At 31.6% G+C, this 17940-nt stretch overlaps 1 protein-coding gene across 2 annotated transcripts in view; it reads left to right on the top strand.

Moving 5' to 3' along the window:
- Positions 1 to 14130, top strand: part of IL18R1 (interleukin 18 receptor 1) — a 48661-nt gene extending 34531 nt beyond the window's left edge. Inside the window, exons 6-11 of one of the 2 annotated variants that reach the window (XM_023501251.2) lie at positions 348 to 410; positions 2242 to 2362; positions 6661 to 6800; positions 7947 to 8093; positions 10810 to 10968; positions 13643 to 14130. In XM_023501251.2, coding sequence (XP_023357019.1) covers positions 348 to 410; positions 2242 to 2362; positions 6661 to 6800; positions 7947 to 8093; positions 10810 to 10968; positions 13643 to 14013 — 1001 coding nt within the window. In that variant the 3' untranslated portion in view covers positions 14014 to 14130. Of the gene's footprint in view, positions 1 to 347; positions 411 to 2241; positions 2363 to 6660; positions 6801 to 7943; positions 8094 to 10809; positions 10969 to 13642 lie in introns of both variants that reach the window. The other variant, XM_003766715.4, reaches the window with a different exon arrangement.
- Positions 14131 to 17940: the final 3810 nt, after the last annotated feature.

Genomic DNA, 17940 nt, shown 5'->3' with positions numbered 1-17940 from the left:
TTCCCTTGAAATTCTAGTCACTATTTATTCAAATAAATTTTGTTATTTTGTCTATTTCTATAAAATGACACCTTGCTGGTTTGGTTATTATAATATTAGCCTACAAATTAAGAGAGTTTTATAATTTATTTTTTAGGTCTTGAGTATGTCTTAATTTAAATTCTAGATAACTTAAGCATTTCTAGTTAAGGGATGAAATGAAATAATTATTAAATGAAAACATGACATAAATATGGTAAATATATGAACTTTTATTGTGTTGAATATATTTCATACACCTTAACATATGCATTAGAAAAGCACTATCCCAGAATAATATATATTTTCTCTCTTTTTTAAAAAAACAGATAGCCAAGATAAAATATCAACACTCTATGGGAACAGCATTAATTATGTTGAAGCTGAATTAGGTATATTTATAATACACATACATATATCCTGTGTTTATATGTAAGTGATAAGATTATATAAAGTGGTGAGTTTATATCTTAGAATGTTTATATGAAATTATTAAGTTTATATGAAGGTGGGAGGGGGAGAATAGGGTTGGGTTTCAAAGTTATTGTTCAGTTGTTTCAGTCATGTCTAACTCCTTGTGACCTCATTTGTGGTTTCCTTGGCAAAGATATTGAAGTTGTTTGCCATTTCCTTTTTCAGCTCATTTTGCAGGTGAGGAAATTGGGCCAAACAGTTTTCAAAAAGTAATTAACGAACTTTTTGCCAAGTAGATTAGAAAAGATCAACTACATGGTAATAAAGTGGTCAAATAGGTCAGTGGTCTGTCAAAAGGAATCTTGTTAATATATTTTAAAGAGGTCATCCAGCCTCTGCTTGAAAACTTCCAGTGATAGGGAAATCATCATCTCTTATACCACCCTATTCCAGTTTTGAACAGCTGTAATCATCTGACATTACTTATTGTAACCATGACCAAGTCACTTAACTTGTCTGATCCTCAATTACTTCATCTGTAAAATATTAATAAAAACTTCATAGAATGGTGGTGAGGCTAAAATAATATAAAACACGGTGAATTTTGAAGTGTTATATAACTGTCATCTGTGTGATCCAAATCAGTTATTTAGATTCTCATAGTTTGTATTTCCTAATCTAATAGCCTAAATTATCTAATTGTTCTAGTTCTAAAATTCTTGGGAATTCTTGAAACCGTTTCTATTCTCTCTAAACAACTTTCTCAATCAATGCAACATGACACCTTTTCTATAATTTATAATCTTTTTTTATTATTATAGCTTTTTATTTATAAGTTATATGCATGGGTAATTTAGCATTGACAATTGCCAAACCTTTTGTTCCAATTTTTCCTCTTCTTTCCCCCACCCTCCTCCCTATAATTTATAATCTTAAGTTTCCTGGGGATACTGACAGGTTAAGTGATTTGATGCTTAGACTCATTCAGCTATTTTATATCAGGCTCTGAATCCAGTTCTTCATCTATTATTCTTTATGTAATGAGTTGTACCAGTTGGCCTCTCAGAGCCTTCTCACTCTGATGTTCTATGATTTTGTAACCTACTCTTTTACATCCCTCTTCTGGGAATTGAAACCACCCTTGATGGCATTATTACCAAGGGATAAACCGTTCATTTAAAAATACTCCATTTGTAAAATTGAGGGAAACTTACAAATAATGATCTAATTTGTCTATTTCCTGAATTTAGATTTTTCTAAATCAGGTTTCTTAAAATAAGATGTGAATATTTATACTTTTAAAGTACTTAGTCCTACATTGTATTATAATTGCTTCATATATATTGGTGGTGATGGGACATTTGGCTAGCATAAATATATTTTTTCTTTTTACATGTGTAAGATTGTTTATTTTTTACATTTTTTTAATTTTTAGTAATAGCTTTTTATTTTCAAAATACATGCAAAGATACTTTCCAACATTCACCCTTGCAAAACCTTGTGTTCCAGTTATTTTCCTCCCTCCTTCCCTAGACAGCAAGTAATCCAATATAGGTTAAACACGTGCAATTCTTGTCTTTTCCACATTTATCATGCTGCACAAAAAAAAGGACTTACCACTACAAAAAGGACTGCAACAAACATTTTTGCACATTTGGGTCCTTTTCCCTTTTTTTATGATTTCTTTGGAATACAGACCCATTAGAGACACTAGCATAATAAGTCTTTTAATGTTGTTTGGTAGAAAACTAAAGTTTTGGGATTCTGCTAACAGAAAATCTTTCCTTAAGGTTTTGTATCTTTTTCTAGGGAAAGAGAAAATACTCAACTGTACTGCTTTATTGATGGATTCTTCTGACATGATTTACTGGGATAAGGAGCCCAATAATGCTACTAATATTATAATAGATAAAAAGAAGTCAACACCCAGGTAGTATATAAATATACTTTACAATATGTTAAATTAATTTTTTACAATTTTAAATTAAATTAATGTTATATTATGACTTACAGCATGACAGTTATTAACCAAATTAGATTAAGTATTTGACTAATTTAATTGGGCAGAAATTTACCATAGACTTTCAAACCAGAAAGAACCAGTAAAAGATTAAATATAAAAGTTAGACCATACATAGAGCTGTATTCATGTAGAAAAAAATGGAAATGATGAAGAGGGTTTCCCAGTTCATCCAGGATTTTTTTGATCTATTTATAGATAACAATCTAAAAGTAGTTATAAACATTTTGGAGCTGAAAGGAACTTTGCAAATCTAACTTACTTCCTTTTATTTATTTATTTAGTTTTGGGTGAGGCAATTGGAGTTAAGTGACTTCCCCAGGGTCATACAGCTGAGAAGTGTTAAGTGTCTGAGACCACACCATTTAGCTGCCCCACTTATTTCCTTTTAATTCCCTATCTATGTTTTGTTTTAGGGCACCTATGTTTTTAGAACATTGGGTTGTGGGCAGACAGGATATAAAACTAATCTTCTAACTCCCAATTCCACATGATATCTCATTAACTGAATGAACAGAAGTGATGTACAGGAAGGTGTGATGCAATGGCTATGGAATCAACAGACTTGACAATTTACTATTTACTATCTTTGTGATCTTAGGCAAATCACTTAACTTTTGAGATCTCAGTTTCCTTGTTTGTAAAATGAGAGAATTAGATCATATAGACTCTAAGGTCCTTCCCAGCTCCTGTTTTGTGATTCTATGATTTTTGATGATGAAAATTATAATCATGGTAGCATTTTCTTTGATATTTTTATTTTAGCATGCCACAAACATTGACATCTTCTTACTAGAGGTTTTTTGTCAGATTCTCTGAGGAAGGAGAGAACTTTCTGAAAGTGCTAAGAATATCAAAATCAAGCAATAAATCCCCACCCAAATTTTACCCAGGTCTTATAGGTGAATAGTATCCTTTTTTTTTTTTTTTTTCTAATGAACTTGATAGAGACAAATTGATATAATAAAATGAAGACTGGACTGAAAATCAAAATATAGATCTGATTCATTTGTCTCATATTCACTGAGTGACTGAGAAAAGTCATTTCAGGATTTTCTGATTCCCTGATGTTAAAATGAGGCAGTTAGATTAAATCGGAAAGGGGAAGAGAAAGGAATAAGAATTTATATAATTCCTACCATGTATCATGGACTATGCTAAGTGTTTTTGTTTTTTTACAAATATTGTCATTAATCCTCACATTAACCTTGTGAGGTAGATGCTATTATTATCCTAATTTTACAATTGGAGAAAAAGAGGTAAACAAAATGTAAATAACTTGCCCTGGGTCACATAGCTAGGAAATGTCAGAGGCTGAATTAGAACTCAGTCATTCTGATTCCAGGCCTAGAGCTTTTCACTATGCCACATGATCTCTAGGAGTCCTTTTCAGCTCTGAAATGTCTGTAATTGTATTGCTATGTTTTAGACTATATCTATAAATGGGTCAGGATTCCATATAGAATATGTGGATAAAGGACTCTTTTTTTTTTTTTTAAGTTTCTACTGATGTCTTTTTTTTTAATACTCAATAGTATTTTTTTTTTTTCAAATACATGTAAAGATAGTTTTTAGCATTCATTTGTGTAAGATTTTGTGTTTCAAATTTTTGTTCCTACCTTCCTTTCCTCTCTGCTCCCAAGACAAGAAGCAATCTGATATAATCCTTTTAAACATATTTCCATATTTGTCATGTTATACAAAAAAAAGACCAAAAGGGAGAAAAATATGAGTAAGAAAAAGCAAACAACAAAAAAAGATGAAAATGATGCGGGAAAGATTCCAATCTTTGATTCCCAACCCCCCTAGCTAATGTAAATTACCCTTTGACTCACAAATCCTGGTCCCTTTGAATTCCAATAGAAGGTCTGGACCTGTCCCAGCCCCACCCGGATCTGAGCCAACTTTGGGGCTACACCCCAAATCCCCTAGAGCTAAGCCTCCGACTTAAAAGGACCACACTGGGAACCCCTCTTTGCAGAGATTCCAAACATGGTCGCCATGTGAGGACCCTCTGTCCACTGGACCCTCTGTCCAGTGCCCTCCTTATCTCTACCTTCACCTATCTCCTACTTCTAAACTCAGTAATAAACCTCTTTTATTAATCTAGCTCTCTGGGCCAATAAATGCTTTTATTGGGAATTCCGCGCCGCTACTAGACCTCATATACCGCCGTATCCTTGCGCCGAATCTAAGGGGATTGTAGGGGAACTCTGTTTGACTCCCTGTACCCGAAACCTGCCACTAGACCTTAACTAAAACCTAATTTCATTTAGGTACCTCAAATGTAGACCTCAACACATGGTCTACACCTCAACATTTGGTTCCTGACCTCAACAAAAATACTATGCTTCAACCCACATTCAGTCTCCATATTTTTTTCTCTGAATGCAGATGGCATTTTCTATCCCAAGACTTTCAGAATTATCTGGAATCAGAGGAACTCTTTTTAATCAATTAAATCACCATTTCATTTGTTTCATAGACATTACCCTATCTGTCCAGTTTTTGAATTGTCAGTACACATAGCCATTATTTTCTAGAAGCTTTATCCAGTGGAGCCAAATTTTTACAGTGATTGACCATAGTTGTAGCCTTTAATTTCTATTTGGCCATGGAGTTTACAAAGTTATAGTTCTTGAGAAGTGCATTTGTCCCACTTCTTTATCTTAGAGATAATACCATGTGATTTAAATATATAACTTCAAAGGATTTAAAATCTTTTTTTTTTTTTGTCTAGGTACCAATTCCCCTGCCAAATAGCTACATTCCTAGTTCATGAGAAATCTGATTGCTTTCTCTTATTAAAAGTTTTCTGTAGATTTGCTAATTGATATTATTTCACCTCTAATGACAGCACATTATGCAATCAATGGATTCATTTACTGTATTTCATATTGCCAAAGTCTGTATTTTGTCAACTCCTATGTTGCAAAGAAAATGATGTATAAACAACTCTCTTTCTCAAGTCATTTCCTTTAACATAGTATGAGGTCACAAATAATTCCCTAAATATTATTTCCCTATACAATTAGATGGCATCTGTTTCCTGGATCTAGTAGGTAACAAGTGCATGTTATTTCAGAGATGAAAAATGGATTTCTAAAAAAAATTTCAAGCTCAAGATTTAAATATATTGGGATATACTACTAGTTGCTCTGCCGATATGTAAGAATAGAAATAAAATGGGTTCTTGAGTTTTTCAAATTAAAAAAGAAAAAAGATATAGTGAACGGGTTAGTCATCATCTCTGAAAAAAGATATAGTGAGTGGGTTAGTCATCATCTCTGAATAATAAGCATTTATATAGCACTTATAGTATTTAGGATTAGCAAGGCATTTTACATATGCTATCTTATTTGGTCCTCACGACAATCCTAGGAGGCAGGTATCACTAAAATTTCCATTTTACAAGAAAACTGAGGTTAGGACAACAACTTGTCCCACAGCTATTTAGTATCTGAGGTAGAATTGGAACCCAAATCTTCACCATTCCAGCACTCTATTCCTTGTGGCATATAGCTGTCAACACCTAGAACTACCCTGAAAATAGTTGGAGAGTATCAGTGGCAACAATTGTTTTTCAGAGGCCACAGGAGGTGTTAGTACAAGAAATTGTTGTTAGTGATTACTGTGAAAGAAAAAGAGAACCATAAGACTCATTTTAGTTAGTTCTAAACTTATAAATCCTCAGTTTATGGATGTACCAAATGTGAAGGAGAGGCACTAGATTTTCTGAAAGTTTCAAATTCAAGAAAACAAAGTGTATACAAGTCCATGTTGGTCTGATATAAGTTATTTCTGTAGACCTTATTTTGGGAGAGTGAGGAGCAATGAAAAAATTAATATATATATGTGAGTATAATATATATAGATATATTATATCTATACATACACATACAAACATATATATATAAATATATAAGACATATGATCCTTTTGTATTTTCATTCTATTACTATTTTCTCCCAAGACTTTTTATCCTAAATTACTCTTTGAATATTGATCCCAAGCAATCTTTGATTTCCTTTGTTAGGGATCCCTTGGTGGATTATTATTCTCCCTCACTATCTTTTTAAAATATCTATTACTAGGGGTAATTATACAGGTAACTATACTTATTATAGTTGAAGAATTGCCTTCATGCAAATTATTTTATTCAAGTAATATTTTAGTAATGTTAACCAAACATTTTAACTTCTCTTTAGTAATTCAAGTGGCATGCTATATGTTTCCAACTTATTGAAGATTAAACCTGTCAAAGAAGAAAATTTGAATGTTTGGTATAACTGTACCTTGATAACTACTAGGGATCCTGAGACCATACATTTCTTTTTGAAGAAGAAAGGTTTGTTAGCTTAATTTTACTTTGGGGATTTGATAGTATCTTAGCTCTGTTTGTAAAGCATAGTCTCACCCACCTCATTTTATCAATGGAGAAATTGAGACCAGAAAAGCTAGTCATTTGCCACACAATTAGTTAATACTGCAGTTAATAGTAGAATCCAGGTCTCATTGCCTTTCTGATTATTGCAAGCAGATAGTTTTCTATATAAGATGAAGAAATAGAATGAAAGGTATATTTCACTTCATTCTGTTTTCTGTATCTGATACAGAAACTAGTAACCAGAGATAAGAATTGAGAGTCTACTGTAGGCTTCAAAGGTAGTTGAAATCATTTTGCATGGGAATTGAGGGATCTCTTCTTCTATCTTTCTTCCTTAAACTCCTCTTTTCTTTTAGATGAATAAAGTAAACCTTTCATATCTTGTTAAAATTCCTTTGTTTTTAATTAGTAAAAATTTATTTTCTTCCTACCTCTTTCCCCACACACTGAGGACACACACACACACACATCCAAAAAAAAAAAAAAAATCGGGAAAAGAAAACCTTAATAACAAACATGAAAAGTCAAGAAAAACAAATTTCCACATTGATCATGTTTGTTTCAACATACACCTTGAATCTGTCACCTCCATGACAGAAAGTGGGTAATCTATTACTTCTCTAGAATTGTGATTGATCAATTATGTCTGTGAGTTCTTAAGTGAAAGGGTATAATTAAGAATCATGTTATAGAAATGGACTTTCCCCTCCCTTCCCCTCCACTTTAAGGGCATTGTTGGCACTGGAATAATAACTCTGTTCCTGAGTTGATAGCTGCATTTTTTCCAAATCCTTTAACTCTTTATTTCTCCTTTTCCTTCCCATATTAAGTCTAACCTAAGGGTGTTATGATTTAAAATTTTCTATAAGACTACTTAAATCCTCAAAATAAACATTTGTACAGATTTTGAGATAAAAAATAATGAAATGTATGCTGATTTGTCTTTAAGGCAGAATATTCTACTGAGCTAAAGGGGTAGACACAAGTTGAGAACAAAATGTTTATAAATTTATGATGGGAGTGGATGTCATTAAAAAGGATGGATAATTAATTTTTTTCCCCTAATTTAAAAAATAATGTCTTTTCTTTCTCTTTCTGCCCCAGAAGGTCCTGCTGATGTTTCCAGACACATCTTCATTATTGTCCTTGTGTCTTCAGCTGCAATCATCTTCCTAGTGATTATGTGTATTATTTATAGAGTTGATATAATGTTATGTTATAGGGACCTAATTAGAAGAGATGAGACTTTAACAGGTAAAATTTATCGTTTTACTGGGCTTTCTTTTCTTGTCTCTTATATATATTCTGTCCTCAAATGAGAAGTTAATTCATATTTAATTGTATTGCATTGTTATGACATAAATATTTGTTAAGTTTAATTATAACAGGATTCTAAGGATAAACAATACCTCCATTAACTGTGGTGATACTTTGAATTATTTTAGGTTTCAATGAGTTTTTGCTGTATTCTCTTCTAATTGTCTAAATGTTATCTAGGAATTCTGTTCTGTTTTGTATTTATATGTCTGTCTTGTCCGCTTGAAAAATATTGAAAGCTTCTCAAGAATAAGGTCTTTTTCTTTTGTATGTGCTATATAGTATTTTATTCCTAATAAATATTTGTTGAATTAAGATGAAGTGTTATTGATTATTTTGGTCTGACAAGGAGAGCAACATTGAGCAACTAAATAAAAATTTACAAAATCTGGATTATTTCTAGTATTAGCTGTATCTTATTTTGTATAAGACAGTGTAGGTTGGTAGGGAAGTAGGTAAACAGGAAGAAATGAGTAACAAAATCTTGTTAATCAGAATCATCCAGAATATCCCTGGGAGTAAATTTATTTTAGGAATTTTAGGCAAATTTAAAAGTCCATGATAACAATTCTATTAAAGCATATAATTTGACTAAAATTCACTATTCATGGAATACTTTTTAAAACATTATAGATTTGCCTTGGGAAACAAAAATGGACTATTAACACATTGTTAAATTGTGATTATATAATCATTAATGTCAACTATGGTCATTTGTTAGTGTGAACCTCTCTAGCTAATCTAGCTAATGAAAATGTGCTTAAATTTTGCAATTACATGTGCTTTTTTATGTCTTCTGCCTCAAGTTCCAGCTTTACTCCATATTCTAAAATGATGGCACTTCTTAGAAAGTTAGAATCTTATTTTAACAAATAATAACAGTGATCCCCTGTTTTATCTCAAAAACCCTAACATTGATTAAAATAAGGATTGTGGGATATTATATAAAAGAAAATTTAGCATGATTCTTCAGTAATGAAAATTACAAAAATAAAGTAGGCAACAATTTCATCCTGAAGCTGGTGAGACTAAAAAATATTCAAAAATAGTGTGATAGGAATTAGTTGGAGAAAAAACATGCATGCTAACAGGTGTAAATAATTTTTCTTCTCTGTATAATGAAAGGGTTCTTTCCAATCCAACATTTTATAAATCTAGACATAGTTTAATGAGATGATGAATTATACTATTGGAATATGTTATATTAATAAATCTGACCAACAAACACAATAGCCTTTAGTTGTGACTTCATAAATGAATCAATACTAATGGATTAGTAAGTATAACTCTTAAAAGAATACTCAATTCTCCCCTACAAATCCATTTGTTTTAGATATATGTCCTTTTAGCCATCAAAGTTAAACCATTCTCATATTTCTATCCCTTATAATACTTCCTTTCTCTATTAATTTATATCCATCATATACTTCAAGGCATGATTTAAAATTTAGGTCTTTCAGGAAACATCTCCTATGGACTCTTTCTGTATTTCTTTAACATGCATGATTTTTCAATGTATGTCATGTTACTTTGCACATGGAATTATGTTGCTTTTTAATTGTGTTCTCATTACTTTGTCATTGTATGTTTTATCTCCTCAACTAGACTAGAAGATCCTAGAAGTTGGGAACATCTTCTAATTTGGAGGGAATATCCTCTGCAATAATATGCAATAAGTACCTTAAAAAAATTAATACCTCCTCAGTTTTTTCCTTTGTTATTTGAGCAGCAATTATGTTCTTGTAGACCCATTAGGGACAGTTGTTACTGTCAATGAGTAAACTTTTTTCTATGCCAGAAGAAGCTTTCTTATTAAAAGATAGTGACAAATCAAAGAGTATGTTATACTTCTACTTGTATACACTTTTCTGTTATAGACTCCTCAATCTTTATTTCCTTGAGTATACTCATGACTTGAAAAGTGTTAGACTGGTCATAAAGATAAATCAAATCCAAAGTTGGACATTCATACTATCAACTGATTTTATATATATAATCAATTGATTACCTCAAAATATTAACAGAAATATTAGTTAGATTGTCAGCCATTTGCTAAGATTTAACTTTTTTTTTCTTGTATGTCTGACATTCCTGTAGTTAAGATTTTAAGATCTTGAAGTCCTAGAGCAATTTATACTTCTTTCCATCCCCTATACTGTCTAACACAGTGTGAGGAATATAGCAAGCATTTAATAAGTAATACAGAAAGCATTTAACAAGTGCTTGTGACTGATCTGTACCTGATGTTGTACTCAATAGATGATTAGAGCTAAACTTTGTATATAAAATTCAACATATACATCTTCTAAGAGGAGAAAATAACACATGTAGGGTGTATGTTAAAACGAATATTTTTCTCCCTGTTGATTGTGATCTTTTGGTAATTATTATGTATTAGAGTTATCTAAATTCATAAAAAAATTTAGTGTTCTAATTCAGATAAAGCCTCTTAAAATGCATTTCCATACAAGTTTCATTAAAATGTATTTATATGCCAGGGAGTGATAGATTTATTACTTAGCTAGATATCTATTAAACTAGTAGTATAATTTAATCTTATTCAAATTATATCTAGTGATTTTCTTTGAATTATGGTCATGATCAGATTTGATTACATATCCAGTAGCTTAAAAGAAAACTTTTCCCCCCCCAGATGGAAAAGAATATGATGCATTTGTGTCTTACCTGAAAGACTGCCGACCAGATAATGGAGATGAGCACAAGTTTGCTTTAGAGATTTTACCTGGAGCCTTAGAAAAACATTTTGGTTATAAATTATGTATTTTTGAAAGGGATATAATTCCTGGAGGAGGTAAGCAAAGAGAATGTAGAATGGAAAACAAATGAAGGTAATTTCTGTCTATAAGATAAAAGTCTGAATCTAAAAAATTTCCCTTTGTGACAATGTTTTAACTTTGTAAATAACTACGTTTTTGTGTCCTTTAAAAAAAAAAAAAAAAAAAAAAAAAAAAAAGGAACAGCCACAGAAATCTTGGGTAGCTGTGCTTGTGTTTTAGATTTACCGGGAGCTATACACATCTTAATTGTGGTAGCCCTGGTAATTTCCTTTCTAAAAATCTATTTTCTGTGCTTCATACATTTCTCTAAGACTGCGGGGTGGGTATATGTTTTAGAGATCAATTTTGACATTAAAGCAACCAAATTCTTTTGATATAGAGAACTCCTTTTAGGAAGCCAGATTCTGCACTTATTTTGTTGAAACACTGTTAATAATGGTTCCCATTATTAAGAAACTAATCACTATGCATTTAAGTACAAGTGATATCCTTCCATAAGATATTTACTAGTTTTTACAAAGATACAAAATAAGGAAAATTGGCAAGTTGGTGCTGGTTAAGTAAAATAAATTATCATTATCTCTTTATCCATGAATTTTTGGAGAGGCTCATCATCTAATTGACCATAAAATGATATAAATTTCAATTACTGGGGCTATAGACTGGCTCTGTGTCAGTAGAAGTACATATATCAATGAAATTATAGATCCTTGAAATACGTGTGTGTGTGTGTGTGTGTGTGTGTGTGTGTGTGTGTAAGGAGGATGGGTTTTTTTTGTTGGCAGGAATGCAGATGCAAATGTGCCATCATAATCATTATAGCAGTAGAAAGGCATTAAAATAACTTTTTTTCATGCTAAGTCAAGTGTTTAGATTGAAAAAAATGTAAGGTTGATAGAAGGAAAAAAAAAGCAGTTCTAAAAGCAGACTTATAACTTTGATCTCTGCTTCTCACAAGAACTGAAACAGCTTGTTCTTCCATTGATGTGTATGTGTGTATATATATATATATATATATATATATATATATATAGTCATTCATTCATTCTTTAGTTTCTTTTTAAAAATCTATTTTTACTTAAGTACCTAGAAAATACATTAATTCAAAATATATACTTAATCACATCACATATCAAAAGAAAGATTCTACCTCATACATATTCTTGTACATTCTGCTGCTGGGTAATTAATACTACTAATCAAAAAGGAGACAGGAACCATGTAGGGCTGGGGTTACATATGGGGCAAAGCTGCTAGTCTCTTGATGTGGTCATAATTCTGTTTTCTGCCACTCTTAGCTGGTATCTGCTGATCCAGTTCAGTGCTTGCATTTTTCTTTCAGTGCTGGTCTTCAGCTGAGAGACAAGTTCTTTGCTACACCACAGCCATAGAGTCTTGGGTTAATTAAAAAACTCAGATGATTTCCAGAGAAATTGCCTCTAGTCAACTAGTTAGAAAAGCCTCCAGACATCTCATTGCTTTCTTTTTAACCACCTTTCCCCTGCTGTTACTTGTGGGTTCTTTTAGTGTGAAATTGTTTTTGATTTAAAGTTAAGAAAACTTCTTACCAATCCCATGATGTCAAGCATGGTCCATACATATTAGAGGGGCTGAGTGAGGAAGGATTAAAGCGGTCATTAGTGAATGACAATTTGTTTTGTATTTTTATCATCAAGAAAAAATTGTCTTCTTTACACACAAGCATGTATTATACATTATATTCATAGAGTGGCATTCTGAGAGGTACCATAATTTGGTGGTTAGACAGCTAGTTGCTCTTACAGCTGGGAAGAACCCTTTCTGCTGTATTACTTGCACTATGATCTAAGCAAATTATTTAAACTCTCTAAGATTGTATGCTGCAGAGAAATTACCTACTAGTTTTCGTAGAGGGAATTTCTTTAGTTCTCTATATCAAATCATAAGACCAGTTCCTATATTTGTTAAGTGAGAGCACTGGACTTGAAATTCAGATCCTGAGTGTATAACCTTCCTCAGGATGTGTCTGAGGTTTTCTTGGTTCTACTTACTTTACTTAATACGAGTTCATGTAATTCTCTCCAGACCTTTCTGAAATCATCTGATCGTTTCTTAGAGAACAATTATATTCTATTACATTTATATACTTTAACTTATTTAGCAATTCCCCAACTGATGGGCATGCACTCACTTTCCAAAATATTTTTCCAAAACAGTTTCCAAAAAGAACCTATGGGTCTTTTTCCCTTTTGTATGATCTTTTTGGGATATAGACCCAATAGTGAGACTGCTAGATCACAGGGTATGCACAATTTAATATCCCTTTGGGTATTGTTCCAAATTGCTCTTCAGAATGGTTGGATCAATTCACACATATTATTTTTCTAAGCTCAGTTTCATTACCTGTGAATTTGAGATAATATTTGTATTATCTCCTTATGTGATGTTTTTGAATTAAAATCAATATAAATCTGAGGTTATAATTTAGAAAAGATGAGTTCATTTAAAATATGCATTGGTAAAATTCTTTTTATGCTCATTTTCTATTTGGAAATAATGCTATGGCTTCCAAAAAGATACCCTCATTTTATAAGATCAGTAATATAATATATTAAGCTATATTGTTCCTATTAAAAGTTTTTTGGATAACTGCAATTTCTTGTCTGTCCTTTTAGCTGTTCTAACCAAATACACATTTTTAATTATCAGCTATTGTTGATGACATCGATTCATTAATTAAAAAAAGCAGAAGGCTAATCATTGTCCTGAGTGAAAATTACATGTCTGATAAGGTCAGATATGAACTTGAAAGTGGACTCCATGAAGCACTTGTGGAAAGAAAAATTAAAATAATCTTAATCGAATTCACACCTATTAGCAACTTTACATTCTTGCCACAATCCTTGAAGCTTCTGAAATCTCACAGGATTTTAAAGTGGAAAGCAGATAAGTCTCTTCCTTACAACTCAAGATTTTGGAAGAATCTTCGATACTTGATGCCCGCCAAAACTGCCAAGTCAATTGTTTTTTCTTCACATCCTTTGAGAAATGAATCATTGCCTGTCCTTTCAAAGGTTTAGTCCTCAAGATGACCAAGTCAAGTGACTGATTATAAAAACGTCATGTAATGATGATCTGTACTTCACTTCTTTCTAGCAATCTGTTCATTTAAAATAAACCTTATTTTGGAATTGGTACAAATCTCTGCCTCTTCATCATATTGAGAGTGACCTAAATGAAGTCCTCTTTCCTCTCCCTTCTTCTGTTTTGTCCTTACCTCCTGTATTGCCCAGAGAAGGATGTATGTACTTAGAAGCATTTTGATTTGTTTAAAGGTAGAGCTTTGGTTTTGAATACTTATAACTTTGTTGGATTAAATAATTACTTTTAAAAAGAGATAAAAGAACATTTTATGTAGATCAAGGTAAAGGCCTTTATTCTTTTCTAAATTATTATCTGTGTCCCCAAAGTGATTATATGAAATATCTTAAGCCAGAAAGGAAAGAGAAATGAGAAATAAGGATGTAAGTTAAGGAAGGCCTCAACCTTCTGAATATATATCTTTCTGGCCAAATTTTCAGCTTGCCACTGATTCATCTTATTTTGTACTGGAGTCTCACAATTCCATGTGAGGCATTACAAAGTATCCAACTACATATACTCCCAAAAATTGTATAGCTGGGTGGTGCAGTTGATAAATGCTGGGCCTAGAATCAGGAAGGCTCATCTTCTGTGTTCAAATCTGTACTCAGAAACTTATTAGCTGTATGACTATGAGCAAATTACTTAATCTTCTTTTCTTCAGAACAGTTATGTGTCTGTGTAATATCAGATGTTCTTCATGAAGTTCAACCAAAGCAAAATATTATAGCAGACTGAATACAGAAGAAGTTATGTCTTCTATTAAGTCACATTTTAAAAAATTGATCAAAAATATAAAATAATACCACTATCTTATTTTTTTGGAAAGTATCATTTTTATAAGAATATTTTAGTTAATATATAATGGGTTTATTTTTAAATTGTCATTTTAAAATGAATTAATAAATAATTTAAAATTTTATCAGTTTTGATTTGTAGTATAGTAAACATTAGTAGGTATAATTGAATAAACAAAACCTTTTTGGAGCCCTTAATTTTTAAGAGGGTAAATTTATTCCAGTCTAAAAAATATGAAAATTGCTGGTCTATATTAATTTCACTTATATTTAGGAATGGGTTAGAAGTCACACAGATCCACCAGAGAGTTTTTTTAAAGAAAGATGCATGTAATTCTAAGCAGGATAATAAAATTGATATACATCTGCTGCCGATCTTTGCTATCAAGTCTTTGATAATAGAATAAAACAGGGGATCTTAACTTTTCAGTATCATGAACCCTTTGCACAATCTGTTCTCAAAATAATGGTTTGTTTTTCTCTAAATTTATGAAAATATTTAATTTCAGTTAAGGGGTCAGTGAATATACAAGTTTGTGGATCCCCTGAAAGATATCCATGGTTAAGAATACATGGACTAATATGAAATCTGTTAAGAGAAAGAAAAAAAGTCATGAAAGTCTATAGGGTGAGCTGTGAAATTTCCAAGTTTGGGAGAAATGAGGGCATTATAAAAAAATAGTACTTTTTACACTGAAAAAGTGGGAAATGAAATAAGCAAAATACAGCAGGGCCTATACTATCATTTCAGGAATCTTACCTATCAGTAAGTAACATCTATTTAATTCAGGTGATTAATGTATAATTCTAGATATCCTATAATCTATAACTGAAATTATGGATTCACATTGTCTAAATACTGCGAAATCTTATTAAGTAGCTTTTTGTTTTCCTTGAAAACATTAACTTGTTTTGTCTATATCTAGCTTTGCCTTGGGAATAGCAGAATTTGGTTTATGTCTAGATCTCAGATGGAAAGAAAACATCTATACAAGTATTCAGATAGGAAATAAAAAACAACAAATTCTCTCCAGGATACTATACAATCCTTTAGTGGACTTCCCTGGATTCAGAATTAGGGATAGAGGATGGAAGAGCATAAGTGAAAGAACTCAGAATTGCTAAAGAATCAAAGGATTCACTTCTACGGCACTCATATAGTCCTCTGAACTTAAACATTACCTTAGATACCCTCTCCTCAAGTAGGAAAAAGAACTCAGAATCACTAGAGAATAGAATACCTTTTTCTAAAATCTACACAGTTCAAGAAACTCACTACCACTGAAGGGCAGATTTATTCCTCTATATTGTGACTCCATCTCTTTCTGTATCTCAGTTTTAGTTTCTATTTTTTCCAAGAATTTCTTTTCTAAGTCCAGGAAGATTGGACCAGGAAACTCATGCAAATGCCTTCCTAGAACTCATGGTCTTCTGAAGAGCCATGTGTATGGGTAGCCTACTTCCAAAAGAAAAGAAACTATTCATATCTGAACAGTCTTTTTGAACTCCTGACTATTATTACTATTCTGTCTAAGCAACTTTCCATTTAAAGGTCCAAATCTGAGTTTGTGGCCCAGATCTATGAATCAAAAATAAATCAGCTATCCTTAGTGTGGTATGAATGGTAACATCTAGGATAGAACAAAGAATTAACAATTTATTAAGAGAATTCTCATTAGGAGAACTCATTTATATAGCATTGTAAAAAGCACTTTAAGATATTTTAAAATTACATTATTTATTGATTCATTTGTATACACATACATGTATATGTACATATATATATATATATATATATATATATATATATATATGCTTTTATATTCCTTACCTTACAGATAGGGATGGAATTGCCCTAATAAAGTCACATGTCTAGTAAATGGCAGTCTTGAAATTTAAACTCAGATCTCCTGACTTCAAATACAAATAAAAGTGAGGAAATGCAGTATAAAGTAGAAAGAACACTGAATTTGGAATCACATGACCTAATTCAAATCATAACTATTGCTTACAATTTTTGTGGCTTGAATGACTCATTTAAGTTTTGTAGGCTTTATTCTTTCCATTTAGAAATGAGGGAATTCAATTAGAAAATTTCTAAATACTTAAGAGAACATTTATCTCTATAAATGCTTACATCAATAAAGCAGAGAAATAGCAGGTCAGTGATTTTAGGCATAAAACTAAAAAACCTATTAAAAGAACCAATGGGGGGGGGCAGCTAATTGAGTAGTGGATAGAGCACCAGCCCTGAAGTCTGGAGGATCTGAATTCAAATCTGGTCTCAGACACTTAACACTTCCTGAGCTATCTCACTCTGAGCAAGTCACTTAACTCCAATTAGCTCAGCAAAAAACAAAAACAAATAATTTTTTAAAAATTCCTAAATACCAACATCCTTTAAATCAAAGGAGAGGTTAATAAGATTATAAGCTTAAAAAAATGAACTTATTATTTCATATATTGATTAATATTGAATATTAATAAGATTAAAAGCTAGTTAATTAAAAAATAGATAACAATTGGTTAATTTGATTAAAAAAGAAAAGCACTACTGGGTCTGCATCCCAAAGAAATAAAAAAAAGAGTAAAGGAACTATATATGCAAATATGTTTGTAGCAGCTCTTTTTGTAGCAGCAAGGAACTGGAAATTTAGTGGATGCTCATCAGTTGGGGAATGGCTGAAAAAGTTATGATATATGAAGAAAATGGAATATTATTGTTCTATTAAAAATGATGAGCAGGCTGATTTCAAAAAAGCCTAGAAAGATTAACATGAATTGATGCTAAGTGAAATGAAGAAAACCAGGAGAATGTTGTACACAATAACAACAAGATTATATGATGATTGACTGTGATGGACTTGGTTCTTCTCAACATTGTAGTGATTCAAGGTAATTCCAATAGACTTGGGATGGAAAATGCCAATCACATCCAGAGTGAAGTACAGAGACTAACTGTGGGCTGAAGCATAGTATTTTCATCTTTTTGTTTGTTTTCCTTTCTTATATGCTTTTTTTTTCTTTTCATTTGATTTTTCTTGCACAACATGATAAATATGAAAATAT

Source organism: Sarcophilus harrisii, chromosome 3, assembly GCF_902635505.1.
Source record: "Sarcophilus harrisii chromosome 3, mSarHar1.11, whole genome shotgun sequence".
NCBI classification, from domain to species: Eukaryota; Metazoa; Chordata; class Mammalia; order Dasyuromorphia; family Dasyuridae; genus Sarcophilus; species Sarcophilus harrisii.
This window is presented reverse-complemented; position numbering and strand designations above follow the sequence as displayed.